At 38.8% G+C, this 19,622-nt stretch overlaps 1 protein-coding gene across 1 annotated transcript in view; it reads left to right on the forward strand.

Moving 5' to 3' along the window:
* ACTR3 (actin related protein 3) overlaps nucleotides 1-15,292 on the forward strand; it is a 32,726-nt gene extending 17,434 nt beyond the window's left edge. The window contains exons 3-12 of the mRNA XM_086466225.1: nucleotides 4,157-4,281; nucleotides 4,829-4,939; nucleotides 6,471-6,566; nucleotides 7,141-7,248; nucleotides 9,357-9,500; nucleotides 10,211-10,384; nucleotides 11,213-11,305; nucleotides 11,804-11,929; nucleotides 13,925-14,008; nucleotides 14,384-15,292. Coding sequence (XP_086322351.1) covers nucleotides 4,157-4,281; nucleotides 4,829-4,939; nucleotides 6,471-6,566; nucleotides 7,141-7,248; nucleotides 9,357-9,500; nucleotides 10,211-10,384; nucleotides 11,213-11,305; nucleotides 11,804-11,929; nucleotides 13,925-14,008; nucleotides 14,384-14,479 — 1,157 coding nt within the window. The 3' untranslated portion in view covers nucleotides 14,480-15,292. The remainder of the gene's footprint in view (nucleotides 1-4,156; nucleotides 4,282-4,828; nucleotides 4,940-6,470; nucleotides 6,567-7,140; nucleotides 7,249-9,356; nucleotides 9,501-10,210; nucleotides 10,385-11,212; nucleotides 11,306-11,803; nucleotides 11,930-13,924; nucleotides 14,009-14,383) is intronic.
* The last annotated feature ends 4,330 nt before the right edge of the window (nucleotides 15,293-19,622 follow it).

The following is a 19,622-nucleotide window of genomic DNA, read 5'->3' on the forward strand; positions in this document are numbered from 1 at the left end:
TAAAAATAAAAAAAAAAAAAAAGAGTCAGTTAAAAATGAGCAACTTGAAAGGACCTCTGAGTGATGACACAGAATGATAGCGTGGCTCTGTTGTGTTTTGCTATGGATGCTCAGTTTAGACAGATACATTAATTGAAATAGTATACTAATATTTGAAGTGAAGTAAATTTGTTGGAAGTTGAAATCATATTAAAATACATTAGCATGGCTGTATTTACTTTATAAAAGGTTCTTCCTCTCTTAGTGACTTGTCAAGTAAAACTTTAGTTGATTATAACTAGAAAAAATAAAAATTGGATGGTTTAATATCTTTAGGGTTTAAAATGTTATACTTGCCCCATTTTTCAGTATTACAGCTGTGTTAACTTACTGTGTTTCACAAATGGAACAAGAAAACATTTAATTTTTTTTTTCCCCATGTAAAATTGCTTATTTTTTCACTCCCTGTCTTCTGAACTGTTTCTCCCACTCGAAGTGATGCAGCTCTACTCTAGAGAGTGGAACTCGGTCAGCTTCCTTTAGAAATGCTTCACCTTTTGACCCCCTACACCACTTGGCATTTTGTCATTGTTCATCTGTGCCAAAGTAATCACATATTACATCCTGGTAAAAAGGAATAATTAGTACACCCAGTTTTCCTTGTAAATGCAACAGGAAAGGAGCTAGAACGAATAATACTTAAGCATAGTCACTGTAAAATAGAACTTGGTACTTCAGGCTCTATGTTAATTTTTCTAGAAAACACGCTTCAAAAGCAGTTTTTGTGGAAAGCTAAGGTTAATTTCGTTATTGCATTCTCCTGTGTTGGCTTCTAATACACAGTTCTTAATCTGTTTGGTTTTCCAAATTAATTCCATTTGGTTTATCTGTGGCGTGTAAAATATACTTTACAATATTGTTTTTCACACAAAATTAGTTTTAACATTAAATTAAAAAGGTTACTGTACCATTGGAAAAAACCTTAGACTGGTCTTTAAACTTCATAGTAGTCTTTAAATAAAAAATGGGAAATGGTTATTTTATTTAACTTCAGATAAATAGAGTTTACATACTTTTTCCTCAGCTTCAGATTTGCTTTACTTAATTTTAGAATCACTTCCTTGTTCCAAAAAAGAAGAGCTCTCATGACACTTTAAACAAATTCTGGGAACGAGGTGACCTGTCAGATCATTATGCAGGGAAATTTATACAACAAGGATGCTATTAAAGCAGAAGAGAAAGGGGGTAAATGAGAACTTTTTGACAGCTTTTTGATATAGTGTGGTGTATTTAGGGAAAAAAAAGGAAAAGGCACTGTGGTCTAGATGTTCCTACAGCTGAAATGGGCCTTGACTGCAGTTCTCTTAATGAAAAAGGCATTTTTCTCATTTGTAGTGTAATCCAAGTTAGATAATTACACTAACTGCACGAGTTTGCATTAATCCTCTGCCTCAAATGAAATAACATAGCGCTGGTGTAATCTGCATTAGAGAAATGAAAATAGAGTATAGCAGTACCGAGTTTCAAAGTAAAAAGTTACAAAAAACTGTGGATCTTTTCAAAGCACTTTGGTGTCTTTAATTTCCTTAATGTTATCCCCAGTGGAAAAATGGTTTGGTTTTCCCTTTGACTTCCAGCAATGGTGGTTGCATTTTATCAGTTTGATTCCCTAAAAAATGTTTGCTGCTGAACAGGTTGGAGCAGCATTCCTTCTGCCTTGTTCACTTGCTGCTTATCTTATTCGCTCTGCTCTTAACAAATTTTTATCTCCTTATGTTGTGTTCTTGATTTAATTCTGAGTATGCTTCTGTAGAGGTGATAAATGCTTGCTTGGAGGTGAAGTAAATGAGAATGTATTGGGCCAATTTTTTTGAAGATACTTGGGTTCACGGCTCAGCAGATCATTAATTTTGCTTGATTTTTCTTCACTTAATCCTTTTTTCCTGCTGTATGTTAAAACAGGCGTCAACTTCTTTCCATTACCCAGTAGTTCTCTTGATTCTTCATCTATTTCAGTTTATCTGTGATGGTTTACGTATTAGATGGCCCTTTCTTCACCTTTAAAAGAAAAAACCAGCTTGAGTAGTGGTTAAGCACGAAAATTGATTTGATGCAAGTATGTCCTCTTTTTTTTCTAAAAGCTCTTAATTCTTGTGCCAAGCAAACCAAAGGCAAAGGCTCTGAGATACCGCTGGAGTGCTGCCCATCTGCAGATACTGCGGTAGCCTAGCTCTGGTTTCAGCAAGATTTATTTTCCTGTTTGTATTTTCAGGATATGATTCTTGATTCAGGTTGTTTCCTTCTCGTTTCTGACTTTCAAAACCAGGACTGAACAGGCTAGCCTCAAGGTCAGCAAGATATTGAGAGCTACCATCTTGTTTTATGCTTGTTAAGAGGGCGAAACCAATTTGACTTGAAAGTTTCTATAATCCTGTGGCAAGTGATGGTATTTTCCTTAAAAATTCTTGAAGATAACATGTATCTGGACAGAAAAAAATCCCAAAATGTGTGAGCTCTGTAATGATGACTTGGAAAATGTTTGGCAAGATTCTCCTTTTTGCTTGCAGCAATCAGTGTCCTTGCGACATGTCCTTCCTCATGATTGTAGCTTCTACTTCCTATGTACCCTCCTGCCCCGTGCTCTTCGGCTTCCTCCAGCCTTTTGCTTCCTCTCTGCAGTCCTGTAACTGCTACAGAAGTTACAGAATGATTCCGTTTTCTTCCTGAAGAGCTCAAAAGAATGTCTTATGTTTTGTCCTGCTCAATCTTTCACAACATTTAACTTTTGTCTGGCTGCACAGCTCTGCTTTTGTTGCTCTTTATGGGGAGAGAAGGGAGAAGGATGGGGAGCATCAATGAACTAACAGAGCTTTACTCTAGCACGGTAGTTGTTTCCAGCTCCTGTCGCTGTGCTGCCCTGTGTCCGGTGGGCTTGAGGCTGCAGCAGCTGTTCTGGTAACTTTTTTTAATCTTACTTGTGAGCCAACAGAACTTCTTACTGAAGGTGAGAATTAGCAAAATAATTATGCCTTTGAAAGAGCTTTTGGATCATGACCTTTGAATAATTGAGGGTGGTGTTAATGCTTCTTATATATATGAATTTCCTCATTTGTGTAAAGGATTGTGTTTAAAGGCAATTAGTAAGACTTGGAAAAAATACAGTAGGTATTGCTGGTGCTGCAACCCTGGTAGCCAGGGGGCTGATGCAAAAGATGAGGAAAGGGAACATCTGTGTTCTTGTGATATCTAATCACTGATCCATCTTTCCAGGATCCTGTGTTTAGCCTTAGCCAGTATTTTTCTGATAAAAACTTTTTTCTTTATTTATGATGAGTAATTATCCTGGAAGGAATAAATTGCCAAGATACAAGCTCTTAACTTTTGCCAGTTATTCCTTGAAGTAAAGGAGAGATTTATAGTCTTTCTTAAATGAAATTCTACATCCTATTCTTAACGATAAGATAGGAGTAGGATTTAAAGGGATAAATTATACATAGCTTTTGTGAAAATCTGTTTTAAAGCATCTAAAGGCACATCATGTGGCCATACAAATTTCTGTCCTTTTAAAAATACTCCTTTTATTTCTGACCAGTTTTCTTTTTCTGTATGCCTTACGTTTTCTCCTACTTCTTCCTTCCTGCCACCTTCTGTACATGTGTTTTGCTTATTTAGTTGCTATTCAGTCCCTTTTGTGTGCCATATCTCACTTTCATAATATGTCCAGAAATCAAATCGCTGCAAGTGAAGTAAAACCTCCATAAATATGACAGCAACACGTTTTCTTTCTTGCCCTTTATACAACTTCTACGACTGTGTTCTTTTCTTTTTTTAATTATTGTTAGTGGAGTGTGCAGAAAATTAGCACACTTGTTGACTAAAACGAGATCTGTAGGGATACCCTATTTTAGTGTTTCTTTTTGTATTTCATCTCCCTGATTGCATGTTGAGTGATCAACAATTACATCTGTATTTAGGTCTGTGTTGTGTTACTTTATAAATCCTAATTATGTTTACCTGTGATTGGAATTCAAATTATCTGTGTTTTATTTAGCTTTTCTGTGCTTATGCCTGAAACAAAGGATGAATACGTTTACAGTGTGTTCCTGTTTTGAATGTTGGGATTTTCTTTTTAGTGCAGGATATATGATCTACAATACTGTTTGTTTCTGTGTTAAAGGTATTGCTATCAAAGAATCAGCAAAAGTGGTCGATCAAGCACAAAGGAGGGTTTTGAAAGGTGTTGATGATTTAGACTTCTTTATCGGGGATGAAGCAATAGAAAAACCAACTTATGCAACCAAGGTATTAAGAGAAATGTTTAAAATAATTTTCCAATACTCTTTAGAAAACATTAGCTATATAGTAAACAGCTTCTTAAGAGTGCTTTTCGGTTAACTTTAATCTTATTTTCTTATTAACTCTGTTTTAATGGAAAATTTTGGTATTAGTTTCAGGAGCCTGTGAGAATTTGCAAAACGTGAATATATATTTCTTTTGAAGTGAAGGGAGGCTGGGAGAGATTAAGCAGAAATACCGTGTTCTTTCATGTTCTTGGCATCTCCTATCAGCAATGTTAGAGTCTGGATACTGGGCTATGGGGAACCTTTGGTTTATCCTAGTGCCACTAGTCTGTTGAACTGAGAAAAGTGCAACGTAGTCAAGGCTGGAATCTGAATTTTGAATCTGAAGGTTGGAATCTGAATAGGAGGAGTCAGATGGGAACAGGGTAAACCCAATGCAAGGTTTCTTGCATATGTAAATCATGCTTTTACAGCAGTTGAAAACATGGATATTTTTTTTTTTTTTCTCTTTTGTTTCCAATTACATTTTGATATTCTTCTGCCAACAGTGGCCCATCCGCCATGGTATAGTTGAAGACTGGGACTTGATGGAGAGGTTTATGGAGCAAGTAATCTTTAAGTATCTAAGGGCAGAACCCGAGGATCATTATTTTCTTTTGGTAGGTAAATTATGTCCTACTTACAAAATTGCATGTGACTGGTAAGAATGTTTGTGGTGATTTATGTAATAATTCTTAAATATGAATATGCTTATCTTGAAAACTAAAGTAAGTATAAATTACCTGGAACTTTCCTGACCTGGCTTATTCCATCCAGGTTCTTTAATTTTCTAAAGATGTCAGCATGTCTGAACTGCAGTCTTTTTTTCTATTCTCATTTCCCTCCAAACCACATCTACTTAATCACTTTTTTCTATTACCTATCCACTGGATTCAGTGATCAAGTTTAAATCTTTTGAGGCAAAAAAGTACTTGTGTGTTTTGACTTTGCATAATTGCCATTTTTGTTTTTACAGTGCTACCACCTGGGTGATGTGTCTAGAGAGTGAATTTTTGTCTTTGTATTTTATTTTGTGAAATCGGAAGGATTAACTATCATATTTGGGCAGACTAGATCTGAATGAAGGTCAATATTATTCTGAAGCATCTGCAATTCCTTAGTATTTTATTTAAGGCTATTGAAATAGGCAATTTGTTTTGGTGTGACAATTATAAAGCAACTTTGGAATTAGAGGTGTTGGCCAGATCTTGTTAAAGTACATCTAATGCAACCGTCTTCTTGAAGCAAGTCTGATTTAAATCCAGTTGCTCAAGGCTGTGTCCAGCTGAGCTTTGAATATCTCCAAGGAAGAAGGTGCCATAACAACTCTGGGCCCCTTTTCCAGTATTTGACCACCCTCATGTTACATTTTTCCGCCCTAATACTTAGGATTTCCCTTGTTGCAGTTTGTCTCCATGGCCCCGTGTCCTATCACCTTTGTGAAGTGCCTGGCTCCCTCCCCTCCTCTATTTACCCTCCTATTTCATAGTTGATGCAATGGAAGAGGGATGGTTTTTTCTCTCAAATATTCTGTAGCACTATCCAAAATCCTCTTTCAGAGGAGAGACTATTAAGCACGTTTGGTAATCTAATGAAAATGATAGCATGCTATCATAGTGTATTGTATGTTGCTGCTGAGTTCTCTCAGTTGAGTACAGTTCTACAGCTGATCATATCAACTGTTTTATAGTGATTGCATTCTGAAGGAAAACAGCTTTTTTCTTTAATGAATCACTGAGAAATTTTTAAAATAATTGTAATTCTTTAAATGTGCAAACTGCATCCTTTGACATACTTAGTCCTTGATTCTTTCAAGTGAAATCAAAAGTTGTAATGAGCTAACCAGCCCACAAATATGGCTTTCAATGTAAATTCTTAAACAGTAATTATGGTAACATTTTTTCTGTTTTCACTCAAATCATCATGTTTTTGCAATGCAGTTTGCATAAATTCTGTTGTTGTCAGAGGAGTTTCTAGATTTTCTTAATTGCACCATTTGCATTTAAAAGCACTCTTCACACATTACTATTTTTACATGCTATTGTTGTTGAATGAGTCATCTTTCAAAACTTAGGATTTGGCGATTTTCTTTTTTTAAAGTCAAGCATTTGATTTGAGTGTAAGTTAAACTTGGATTTTTTTGTCTTGCAGACTGAGCCTCCATTAAATACTCCAGAAAATAGAGAATACACTGCCGAAATCATGTTTGAGTCTTTCAATGTTCCGGGGCTATATATTGCTGTTCAGGTAAGGGCAGGGCTGTTGAAAGTTAGAGCTACAGTATTTCTTCTTGAGCTGAAACTAATTTTACTATGAAAACTGTGTGAGTGGTATTTGGAATACTTGTATGTACTTCTGATTAGTGGTTTCACTGCTGCGTGTTCGACGTGCAGTGATGCTGTGGTCTGTTAGCTAGGTATTGTTCCTTTGTTACCTGGATAGAAGGCCTCTAAGCAGTAAAGTATAGTATCTGTTGCATCATAAATAAATAAATAAATAAATAAAATCAAAACAAAAAAGACCCCCACACCATATCTTAATAATGGTGTTGGGCCAGGAATTGAATCCCACTCGGTATGAAGTAGCAAACAAGATGCTTTAACATGGCTAAAAAAGAATCAGGCAGGAGTCAAAAACTACATTTAAGCCGCTCTTTCATAAGCTGTGGTGTACACATAGCTAATATTACTGCATCAGGTGTGATGTTGTACATTACCATGAGGGTGTCAGACTGGGTGTTGTTGGGAGGGGTGGTGGAAGGTGGGATCTGCAAGGCAGTGCTTTTATTAAGATTTGGGTTTTGTGTGTGTTCTTTTACAAGGCTGTCCTTGCCTTAGCTGCATCTTGGACGTCAAGACAAGTAGGAGAACGAACACTGACTGGCACAGTTATAGACAGTGGTGATGGTGTCACTCATGTCATTCCTGTGGTAAGCATACATCAAAACTATAGAAACAATTTAACTGGAGAACAGTTTGTCCTGTAACTTCTCTGAAGTTACACCTACACAGATTGAAGTACAGCTAAGAATCTTCAAAAATGTCAGATAATTTCCAGGGTTGTGGGTGTGCGTTTTTGTGCGAGAAACTCTCAAATAATTTCTCTACACCCTGAATTTGTCAGGGCATATTGTCTTTCAATGACTTACCTTAAAAGGTGATTTTCCAAGGCCATGCTAAGTGATCAGTGAAATTGTATTGCTGAATCGTATTTCCAGTTTTGCTGGCAAGAGTGAATATGCTCTTTGCGATAGTCCAGAAAGTTTGGAAACCTTTTTGTTTAACTCAGTCAATTCATATATAAAATAGAAACACTACAAAATATTTGAGGGCAGATGTAGTATTGTTCACAATTTTCCTCCATATGTTGACCAATGTTTGGTAGTATGCTATCATGCATCAGTGATACCAGCAAATAGAAAAAAGTTCCTACTTGACTGAAAAAACCCCAAAACCCTAAGGTTAATGTTGGATAGCTGTTCCAATATATCAAGTTGCTAAAAGCAAAAACTAGTATGATCATACAAGGTTTTATTAAATGATTTAACATTTACAGCTGCAGTTTCTTAACTGTGAAATTATTGGTTTTGCTGTAGGTACGTATTTCCTTTTACAAAGCTACATATTTGAAATTTTGTAATTGGAATGTTTAATAGTGTTCTTTATTTCAAGTGGCTGCTAGTATGTCTCTGCCCATCTTTCTTTGGGAAGTTAAATGCATGTCTATGCGCCAGATGCATTTTTCTTTTCAAAATGAAGTTAGATTGCAATTTTTAAGATTAGAATCTATGCAAAGCTTCATCATCACACAGTAACCTCAATTTAAAAAAATGATTTCTTATACCAAATAGTAGCATTGGTGGTGATCAAACGTATGCTGCAATGTAGCAATTTCTTATTAAGCTTTGTGGAATATAGTGGCTAAACCTTTGTTCAGACTGTTCATCCCAGATGGCATGTTTTTGATAAGACGTAGGAAACAATTGACGTTTCAAACCTTCTATAGGTAAACTTTTTTTTAATTGTACTTAGCGGTTCAAATTGCTGCTTAAAGGAGTTGAATGGTTTTGGTTTTTTTAAAATTGAAATAAGAGTAGGTATTCTGTATCACTTGAAGCATTAAGCTTGTTTGAGGAGTTACATTTGCTTGATTTCTGGAATTTTTAAACATGTTGAACAAATTGACAGCAGTAGTACACCACTCTTATAATAAAATAGATAAAGAGGAATTAACAAGCACTTACCTCTGTAATGAAGCTAACAATAGTGGTACACTTTTAATGACTTTATTATTTTCTACGTTAGAAAGAACTTTTTATAGGAATGTAACATGTATATAGGAAATCTTAAGCATGTAATATTAGTGTGACATCTGGATTTATCTGTTTGGATGCAGCAGGACTGGTGAGGTTGAAGGTCGGTCTTGAACACTTGGTTTCTACGTTTAGACTGTGTATTTTTAATGCCCCAGCACTGGCCCCCAGGACGGGTGTGACTTACAAGGGCAGACTGATGGATGAGCGTGGGCCAGTCTGATGTTCTAAGCAGTCTCAATCAATGTGCTGAAATGATGCATTTTCTCCCTGCTTTCAGAAAATTAATTTTGGTTCATGTGGATTGTAACGTCTTACATCAGTGGCTGTGACTGCAGAGCCACATCATTTATTCTAAAATAATATTTCACGATACAAAGTTCCTTGACCTTTTTGGTAAGAGTAACCTCATTTTGAAGAGAAAATAAAGGCCAAGGAATAGTGAGTATAGCTATTTGTCTGCCTTTATGTACTAGCGACCTTTCTGTTCCTCCTAACCTTGTAAGAGTTATGAACCAATGCAAAGCAAAACACTTTAATGAGTAAAATAAGGCTACTGAAGAATTCGATTTCTGGTCATTAAATGAGCCAGTCTTGAAGGGCTTCTGTCTCACAGTGACAGGTAGTGAATAAGAGTTTAGACTCCGCGTCTTTCTCTCTCCCTCCTAAGCTTTGTTGAAAGGAGCTCTTCTCAGGATCCTCCTCCCAATTATTTTTATTTACAGGCTGAAGGGTACGTGATTGGCAGCTGTATCAAACACATTCCAATTGCCGGGCGAGATATAACATACTTCATTCAGCAGTTGCTGAGGGAGCGAGAAGTAGGAATTCCTCCTGAACAATCCTTGGAAACAGCTAAAGCAGTGAAGGTAACGTGAACGTTGCAGACGTTAAGGTTGTTTTAGATCAGAGCTTGATACCTGTTTTAAAAATACAGTAATCTCTTAAAGACATTGTCCTTCCAAGTAATGGTGCTCTGTTTCTAAATCATATGAAAATGTCTAAATAATATATTAACACGAAATACCTTGAACTTAAGGTACACAGTCGGGTTATACGGAATATGGACAAGAATTTCACTCTTCACTTGTCTCCCCTTTCTCCGTTGTTGTTGTTATTGTAATATTTAGTAGGAAATGTTCTTGGTGGAATGTGTAATGTACAGAGCAGTCGTTACTCTTCTGTTATTTCTGAATGTTGGTATGTTCTTTTTTTTTTTTTTTGTAGAACAAAGCTATTCTGAAAGACATTCAGCTTAAAGTACAGTTAAACCTTGTTTCTATGCCAATTCTTCAATATACTTCAGAACTAATTTCTCACCATCATAGAAGTTTAGAGGAAAAATAGAAGAAAAGTAATTTAGCTCAGCAAGATGTTCTGCTTTCAGTGCCACACAGAAATGATTTGTAGTAGCAGAGCCGTATACAGTAAATGTCAGTTCAGCTGTTTTTGAGGCCTATTCTGCCAATTTAAAACTCTTATTCTTAAAAGTTTAAATATCTACACTTTTAAAAAGTTCGTACCCTCTTCTCTGCTGTGCTTGAGAAGATACTTCTAACTGTACATATTCAATTTTCAGGAACGCTTTAGTTATGTTTGCCCTGACTTAGTAAAAGAATTTAACAAGTATGACACAGATGGTACAAAGTGGATTAAACAGTATACTGGAATTAATGCTATCTCAAAGAAAGAATTTACCATTGATGTTGGCTATGAGAGGTTCCTGGGGCCAGAGATTTTCTTCCACCCTGAGGTAAGTTGATTTGAATTCTCTACAGTTTTTGTTTTGGGGTGCATTTTAGAATCATAGAATGCATTGGGCTGGAAAGGATCCCCAAAGGTCATCTAGTCCAGCCCCCCTGCAGCGATAGCATATAAATAATATTTGCAGACTTGTAAAGAAGTAATTATCCTGACTTATATTTCTCCCTATTTGTAAATAGATATCAGCTGTTGTTGTAAGTCGAGGTGGTTTTGATTCTTGATTCCTAGTAATCTTTATACAAATTCAGACTGATACCTAAACAGAGCACTATATTTGAAATTTTTGAAGTAAATCAATTATTAACCCCATATTTTTTTCTGGTAATTTTCCAATAGAATTTCCACATCTCACCACATTGTATGGTATTTTCTTACCTGTCTGAAAAGCCAGGTTTCTATATATTCTGTCTTCTCACCTCTGTACACTCAGTCTCTCTTCCAGTGTTGGGAAAAATTAAGAGGGAATAAAGCCTCCCCCCCGAATCCCTCTATGTTCTCCTGTTGCAGCTTTTTTCATGTTATACTGGTTTGCTCTGCTGCTCAGCATCTGAGAGGGGCCTGTATTCTTTGACCTGTTATGGTTAACAAAAACTATCTAAGAGAATAGCTGGCAAATAGATAATTTAGGTTTATTATTCATTCAAACTTTTTATAAATGGCAGCAAAAATAGCTAATATAACTATTTCCATTATTAGTTTTCATGACATCTCTAGTATAGCAGGATGATTCTCTCTTCCCTTTTTCGTTTTACCCCCTTTCCTTTGCAATAATGTGGTCCTACACGTTGAACCATCTGGATTTTATTCTTGGTTGTAGTTTGCTAATCCTGACTTTACGCAACCCATCTCAGAAGTAGTAGATGAAGTTATTCAGAATTGTCCCATTGATGTTAGACGTCCTCTGTATAAGGTCAGTAGCTATAAGGTTTTTTAAAATACTTGTTTTAGAAGGATTGTGCTTTATATTGAAATAGGTATTTGAAACACTTATTTAAAAAAAAAACCAACACAACATACAACAACAAAATGAACTGTTTTTCTAGAAATGGGTCCAATACGCAGAAGGCTTTATGTTGTTCACTTAGACTTTTTCAGAATGTGATCTTTCATTACTCAAACTCTTATTTAAAAGAAAAAAGAAATAAGGGAAATGTAAATCTGAGCGAAAGATGTGAGCTGTACCAAGATATAAATGGATTTTAAAGCACAGGCAATTTTAATGTGACAGCCTCTTTGTGAATTCCTATTCTGTCATGCTTATGTGTTAGATAATTTAAAACCTAACATAAAGCATACCTGCTAACTGTAGTTTTAAAAACAATTTTTAGATATCTAGAATTTAAGAGCTGGATAAAGTTGGAGACTTGTATTTTCAGAAGCAGTTAATAATTTTTGTTATTCAAAACAGAATATTGTCCTCTCTGGAGGCTCAACCATGTTCAGGGACTTTGGTCGCCGTTTACAGCGAGACTTGAAAAGGACTGTTGATGCCAGACTGAAACTTAGTGAAGAACTTAGTGGTGGCAGACTGAAGGTTGGTTCTTGCAGCTAATGCATTTAACAAGCCTCTTTCTCTCCCTCGTTACCTGGAAAATGCAGAAATAACATACTGCAATGATGTTCTTTTTTTTTTGTTGAAATGTTTTTGTTTTCATTTCAGTTCCTATAGAAGCTTTTCAGAGATTTGTATATTCCAGAGAAATGGTGACTGGTATTGGACAATATTTACACAATCCTTTCACTGTAGGAAGCGGCAGTACTGTTTCCCCAGTACTGTTCCCCGCTTGGGCCGCCTGTCCCTTGTTATTGAGCTGAACCAGTCTCAGGTACCTGATGAAAGGGTGGGACTTCTGCCTGTTACATAAAAGCAGTTGGTCACTCCCCAGCTTCTTTTTGTGCTTAGTGCTTATTCATTAGTTGTAAATCATCGTCCTCAGCCTTTTGAACTTAAAGATAATGAGATGGGAGCAAGCTCATGGTCGAGCCACCAGGGTAGTCGGAGGACTGGAGCACTTGACCTATGCCGAAAGGCTGAGGGAACTCTTTGTTTAGGGAAGAGAAGGCTTTAGGAGTCCTCACAGCAGCCCCTCGGTATATGTGGGAAGATTATCAAGAAATTGGGGCCAGGCCCTTGACAGCGCTGAGTAGCGGGCGCGTGAGAGACAGCAGATACAAATTGAAACAAAAGAGGTTCAGCTTGGACAGAAGGAAAAGCTTTTTCATCGTGGGGGTAATCGGGCATTGGAACAGGCTGCCCAGAGAGGCTGTGCAGTCTCCCTCCTTGGAGGTTTTTGAGATTCAGCTGGATGAAACTCTGAATAACTTCCTCTGAGCTCATAGCTGACTAGTTCAGCCTCCTGCTCCAGGCACAGAGACACTCTGAGCTCTCTTCCCACCTAAATTGTCCTATGACCCTATGAAATCACTTCATATTTTCGCTGAACTGTGTGATCCTTAATTTATATTCTTTCCACTTTTGGCCTCTGATCTAACTTTTGCATTTTCTTCTGTTGACTCTGCATACATAAAAGATAGCAGCAGAGGCAAAAAAAATTCTGTATTTTTCCTTTGAAAGCAAGATTTGAAGTGATTTTCCTCATTTTTTTTTTTTTAGTAGTAATATAGCTAAATAAACTCAAATGATCCTTAAAACCCCCAGTATAGCTTCATCATATGCCATGTAGACAACTGAGACTTCAGTACTATACAGTTCTCTTACTATCTTTTATTCAGTACTATACAGTTATCTTATTCTCAGTTCTCCTTGCTAGATTTTTACCAGTAGTAAGGAAGCAGGACATGAACAAGGAAGCCTGATGTGATTCTTCCTTCTTCCGAGTGCTAGGCATTGCAAGCACTTACTGGCTTGAATTTTGCAAATGTATTACAAATAATTTTTAGATACTGTTTCAAATGGTTCAGGTTTCAGCAGGCTGTACCGGAACAAACAAATTACTTCTTTCCAAAACTGTTTCGTACGCTGCCGTTTTTGATAAGCACAAGTAAGGAATGAAGGTTTGTGTGGATGTGGAGGGGGAGGATCTGCCTGGAGTGAGTGGTGTAGTTTTGAAAACCGTGACTGTGACTGTGTTGGTCCTAGATAAACTTTCCGTCTGCAACTGATGCTTTGTTAAAATAATGACATGAAACTTCAAAAAATGGGCTTTCTGAAGTGTTTCTTACAACTGCATAAATAAACAGTCCCTCAAGAAATTGAGCAGAAAGTGGAACATGGATAATTGGAGAGGAGCACTGTAGTGGAGCTCCTGGGAGAAAATCAGTGTGAATGCAAGTATCTCTTAATGTCTGATAAAGGAGGCAACTGGCGATTCATAAGCAAGAGCTATTTCTTAGTCTGGGTTGCACAAGAGAAAGTCTGATGCTATAATTGTAAATTTACATACCCAGCATTTAAGAAAATACTAATTTCTGAAAAGTAAGCTTGGAACATACACGCCTCTTAAATATCTAATTTTTACCAGCAAAAGTGACTTTAATGTATTCCCTTTTCTTTCTTTTCCTTTTCTAGCCTAAGCCCATTGATGTACAAGTCATTACACACCATATGCAAAGATACGCCGTTTGGTTTGGAGGATCAATGCTGGCTTCCACAGTAAGTCAGCTGTAAAGCCGAGCATGTTTGGGTCATTCTGGCCGTGCTCTCAGAGTTCTCGTCTCTCCTTCACTTTACATCAAATGCAGTTGGGGGATTTCTGATAGGCCTCAGGTAGCAAATACGCCCTCCCCGCCCCCTTTGAAGTTTTTGCGTTAGACTTTAAAGATCTGAAAGAGCAAATGAAAACTGAATGAGAGCTTTGTGTGAGTTGTTAAGTAGTGCACTTTAGGTTTCGTGTTTAGCCATGCGTGATGTAGTATTAATTTCAGGACTTCCAATCTTTTTTTTTTCCATTTTCTGCATAAATGTCAATATTGTTAAAATAAGGTGTAGGTACCATGGACTCATTTGTTTTTCTCCTTCCCTTTACAGCCTGAATTCTACCAAGTATGCCATACCAAAAAAGATTATGAAGAGATTGGTCCTAGCATCTGTCGTCACAACCCTGTGTTTGGAGTCATGTCTTAAAGCTGACCTCGGAGGGGTCAGGGATAGGGAGGTGGGGAAGAGGAGGAGGAGTCTTTCTGATTACTTGTTTGTCTGATGGCTGGTATTAAGATAACAAACACGACTTGACAATAAGGAAAAGACCAAACACAATTAAGCAGGATTATTTTAATAAGTGTTTCAACATGCGGATGTAGTGGAAAGCCAAAACGATCACGTTTTTTCTTTAGATTGATTATTTGAACCTGTGCGTTACAAAACGAAAAAGTGGATTTTAGTTCTTTCTGTGCCCTGATATTTTGTATATTAATGAATTATCCAAGATTTGATGGGATTTGATGGTGTGTAGATAGTCAGCTCTCTAATGCTTCCGTTGTACCCTTTCACGGGTGCAGTGCAGGAGCTTGTTTATATTTCATACTTTTTTATACTTTGAGGAAAAATATGAATTAAAGAAACTGTAATATTTGAGGAAAAAAAAATTACCAGTGACCAACTTGAAAGTAAATTAAAAACAAAAAAAAGTCATGACTTGTGCAACTAGTTCTTGCAAATCATGACCAGTCTAAATCCTGGGTTCCAGACGATGCGAGTGCTTTTGGAACTAAGAAGCTAGTATCTTGGATTAACCGATGCCTGCTAGTGCTTTCTGATTACTTGGTGCATTTTCATACTATCTCTTGCTTTAAAGAAAAAAAAAAGTAAAGACAAGACTGTTGGACCAGTATTGCAGTTCTGTAGTGTCATTTCTAATTAAACCAAATAATCAGGTTATCAAAATTGGTGTATTTAAAGCCTAACACCATTCCAATAAAGGCACAAAATTTCTTTTTATGTTTGTGTCAGACTTGTTAATCTTGTTACGTGGGAAGCTGTGAGCATGGGTTCCTACATAGCCGCTTGGTTTCTGAGGAGTGAGGTTGGTCTGTGAGGTAGAGGTCATTATGTGCATTGTGTAAACTGAAGTGTGAGCATTTTAGAACTGCAGTTTGTGTGTTCATCTAGACAGCACTTACCTATGTAAACCCCACAGCTCCTCCGTTGTTAGGTGTGTTCATTCACTTTGTTCTGTAACTTTTTTCCCCCCACTTTCTCTCAAGTGGTGGTATACAGGAGACAGCACTGCTTTTTAAATCTCTGTGGGTTTTCTGCAAGAAAATACCATGTAGATAAAAATAAAATGAAAACAAACTCTTTCTCATTCTTTCTAGGAGGAACGCTTAATATGTTGAATGGAATTACTTACAATTTCTGTTAATATTTGATGAAAGAAAACTCTTCTTTAGACACTTTGGACCTCACAAGTGTAGTTAAGGTTGTTTACGTAGAAGACCACAAGAGGGAGGTCTCTTGGTTTCTTCTGAGTTGCAAAGATGCGTCAGATTTTTTTCAGAGAAGTTTTTCAGTTCCAGAGTTTCTAGTTGCTTCAAAGCATGATAAATGAGCATCCAAAACCAAGGGTAAATATCGGAAAGTTTTCACAGCAAGCATTATAAAACTTGCCATGCTGCAATCAAATAGAATCATGGTGCAAACAAGAAAATGTTAAATAATTGTGTTACAAAACTGTATTATTAACATCTCCCTACCAACGATACAATTTTTTGGAGTTTTTCAAACAGTGACTTTTCAAGTCAACTGCTGACTGATTCATGTGGTAAGAAAGACCAATAGGCAAAGATGTGTAAAATAAAGAAGTTAATTTAAGCTGTGCTTTTCCAACAGACCTCTGGTTCTGCAACTGTATCATGCTTTACTGACTGGATTTCCTGATACACTGCCATTGCCTGAAGATAAGGCCAGGCTGTGGGTTTTTTTCCCCTTTAGAAAGTAGAGTCTTAAAAATTCGCTTGGAAAACTAAAAAAATCCTGGTACATCGATACATAGTGTAGCGAGGAAATGTAAAGAAAGGGAGTGAAGGCCGGTTCCTGTCACACACACGGCTGTGTGTAGGCCTCAAGGTTCATCTGGAAAGTTGCCCAGAATGTACCGGTGTGGAGAAGCCCTCCTAGCTGAAGGACGGGCCTGGGGGGTGATACCTGGAAGTTGTGCCGCAGCTGGCCCTCGCTGTCATCACCGCTCTGGCTTGTGGAACCCAGATCGGGTGTGTTTTTCCCCCCTTCCCTTTTGCAGTCATGTTCAGGCCTCTGCTGCCGCCTCTCAGAGGAGCTGAGGCGTCCGCTGAAGAGGCACCAGCAGCGTTCGGGTGCTGCACTGGGAGCCCAAGGGCTGGGAGCTGGGGTGCGGGGTCTGAGTGAGTCACGGACCGTTTGGGGAGGCTCTGGGAGACTCCTCAAGCCAATCTGGTTTCGTACAGATGCTTTACAGGCTGTAAGTTGTTGAGATGCCCTGGGCGTGGGTGCTGGGTGGATCTGCTCTGCGAACAGCTGCCTGGATTGGAGAGTGGGGGCATCCGAGTGCTCAGAATTCGGCTGCTCTGGGGTATGGTGGGAAAGGAGGAGATACAGGCAGTTCTCGGGTCTTGGAGGAGAGGGGAGGGGGAACAGGGGAAAAAAAAACCCGGCTGCACCAGGAGGGGATGGCGTGTGACAGACGTGCTGCTTGAGGCAGCTCTGTTTGGTAGGCGTTGTGCAGAGACGGGCACTGCCTGGTGTGGGGAGCCCTCTAGAGCTGGGCTGTGTGTCTGGAGCAATCAACTGGATGAGCAAATAGTTGGTGTGTGAAGGGAACAAGCCAGCTGGTGTGTGAGCTCTTGGATGGGAGGAAGAGTCGACATTGGAGCATGAAATCTGTCAGAGCAGGAGTTGCTGTCAGGTGTGAAATAAAATGGATTTTGCATTCCAGTGGGGGAAACACAGGTACTGCCAGGGTTTTCATCATGAATTCAGTACGCTCAGGAGTAACATGAGGAGGTTTTTTTTTCCTAGGTTGAAGGATCTCTGCTGCCAAAACTGCATGAAAATAGCTAAGCAGCCCAGAACAGTGGTTTTAGGCCCCTTCTGCACCAAACTCTCGATCACGTGTGCAGAACTAAGAATCTCATGCTCCGAAGAGAAGCTGTGTTGTCTCAATGTTATCTCAGTGATGGAGCTCAGCTCTCAGAAGAGGTGGCAAGTGTGCCCTAAGTGCTGCTGAGCAGCCCGTATGTTGCCCGAGTTGCTCAGGTGAGGCATGTATAATTTTATTTAGCTACCTGCACATTAATTACAAAATTGGGGAGGTAGGAGCTTGGTCTTTTGTTATGCTTGTTTATTCCAATATGTGTTCATCTTCCCATGGCTCCAAGAAAGTTGCTTTAAACTTCTGTTAGTCACTTGTGTAGGAGATACAGGAAAGTACCCACACGCGTACACAACGGTAGTTTTCTTGTAGCTGTAATTTAAAATGATGTTAAGCTTCTCACAGAATGAAAGAAGTGGGAGGTTTTTGCAATGTGTTTTCTGTTTTTTTTTGCTACTGTAGAAATAATTTTGGAGAAGGTATACAGCCATGGCTGATTTCTGGTGTGTTGGGGAGCTAAATCCATGAGCAGCTCCCGTTAATGACTCCCATTAATGACTGGTGAGTCATCAGTCCTTAAGCACACCAGATACGATACTCAGTTACAGGCTTGTGCACTGGGAAGAACTCTTTGGGAGTGGTTCATGTCGGTGTTGTGCACCTGTAACACCGGGTCTGAGTCTGAGCTGCTGTTGCGTGTGAGGTGGAGGGGCTGAGCAGCCTGAGGGTAGGTCATCCCAGGGATCAGGTGGAACAGACACCGTACAATGTGAATAAAAGGCAATTTCAGAAAACCCCTCTGCTCTCCTTAAACTTGTACCTCCCATTGTTGGCCTATGCTGGGTTGGGTTTAAACATCCGAAAGGGTAGTTGCAAAGACAAGTGTGGGTTGGTTTTTTGGTGGTGGGTTTTTTTTTTTAAAAAAGTTTAGAATTAAATGATATTTTTTCTTCTGAGGCTCGTTATTGGGGAGATTACATAAAGAAGGCAATTACATTTTGCACCCATGTACAATGTCAGCTTTTTTTTTTCCTCTCTTGGTTTCAAAATCCTGTTGTGTTGGTAATTAACGTCCCAAGAATAGACAAAATCTTTTACCTAATCTCTCCATGTTTCCTTGATGAAGTGCAAGTGGATAACCTGGCCAGGGATGGGCGCAACTCCCAGCGCCGAGCTGGGTGCAGCCGGGGCAGAGCCGTGATGGGACGTGATGGGCGACTGAGCTGGAAGGGTACAGAGCGCACGTGTAGAAACATGAGGTGGCAAAAAACCTACGTTGGTGTTTCTTGTTAATCATCAAATGTCCAACAAAGTCCCTGTGCTTACTGCGTAATGGAGGATTTAATGGGACTGAGGTGACGAAGCAGCATAAAGGAGACTCAGACTTTTAATGGTCCTGGTGGCTGCCAGGTGACCCGGAGCAGTGCTGTTTCTGCACAGAAAATTGCAAGGAGCACTAAAAAGTTGCAGACTGGCCTGCCGAAACTTGGCTCACTTTTCTGGTCTCCAGGGGTTTGATTTTATTCTACTAGACTCCAGGTTGCATTGGTTCTGTGTGGTTAAAAGCTTGTCTTTTCATGCAGCTGCTTAGAGTAAATCAAAGGTCACTGCCAAGTCAGGGTAGGCTCGTCTCTTCATTTTGTGAAAACATTTGTGACCAAACATTAAGATATTGTTGGGACAAATCAGTTATTACTTGGAAAGCTGACTGCAGGCAACTGCAGGGTGCGCTGAGCTGTGTGTGCTCCCTGGTGGGGACAGTGCTGCTTAAATTTCCTGCCTGATAACCACGCCATTGTCTGCGTAGGATGGAATTTTTTTTTGCAAAACTTTCGTGGCAGTAAAATTAAGAGACATATGATAGTTGTTACCATCACTTAGTTTATTTTTTGTTATTTTCCCCTGCAGAAGCAGGTGCTGGAGTAATTGGCTCAGAGTGCCAGTCACCCTCCTTGTTCTAGTATAAGCCTTTGAGTTTCCTGTTTTCAACAGCACAGAGCTGCCCAGCCCCCGTGTGGATGCTGCAGTTGTCTCTTCCAGCTCTTTAAAATCTATATCAAAAACTGGGTTGCCAAAGGGGAGGCACAGCCGGAGCTGCGCTGGCTGTAGGTGTGCTTCACCGCGCAAGAAGCTGTGTGGCTGGGCGTACTGCTCCGTTGTGAATCCCCGTACCAGCGCATAGATGGCAATTTCTGGAATTTT

Source organism: Leptosomus discolor, chromosome 5 (assembly GCF_034619465.1).
Source record: "Leptosomus discolor isolate bLepDis1 chromosome 5, bLepDis1.hap2, whole genome shotgun sequence".
Lineage (NCBI taxonomy): Eukaryota > Metazoa > Chordata > Aves > Leptosomiformes > Leptosomidae > Leptosomus > Leptosomus discolor.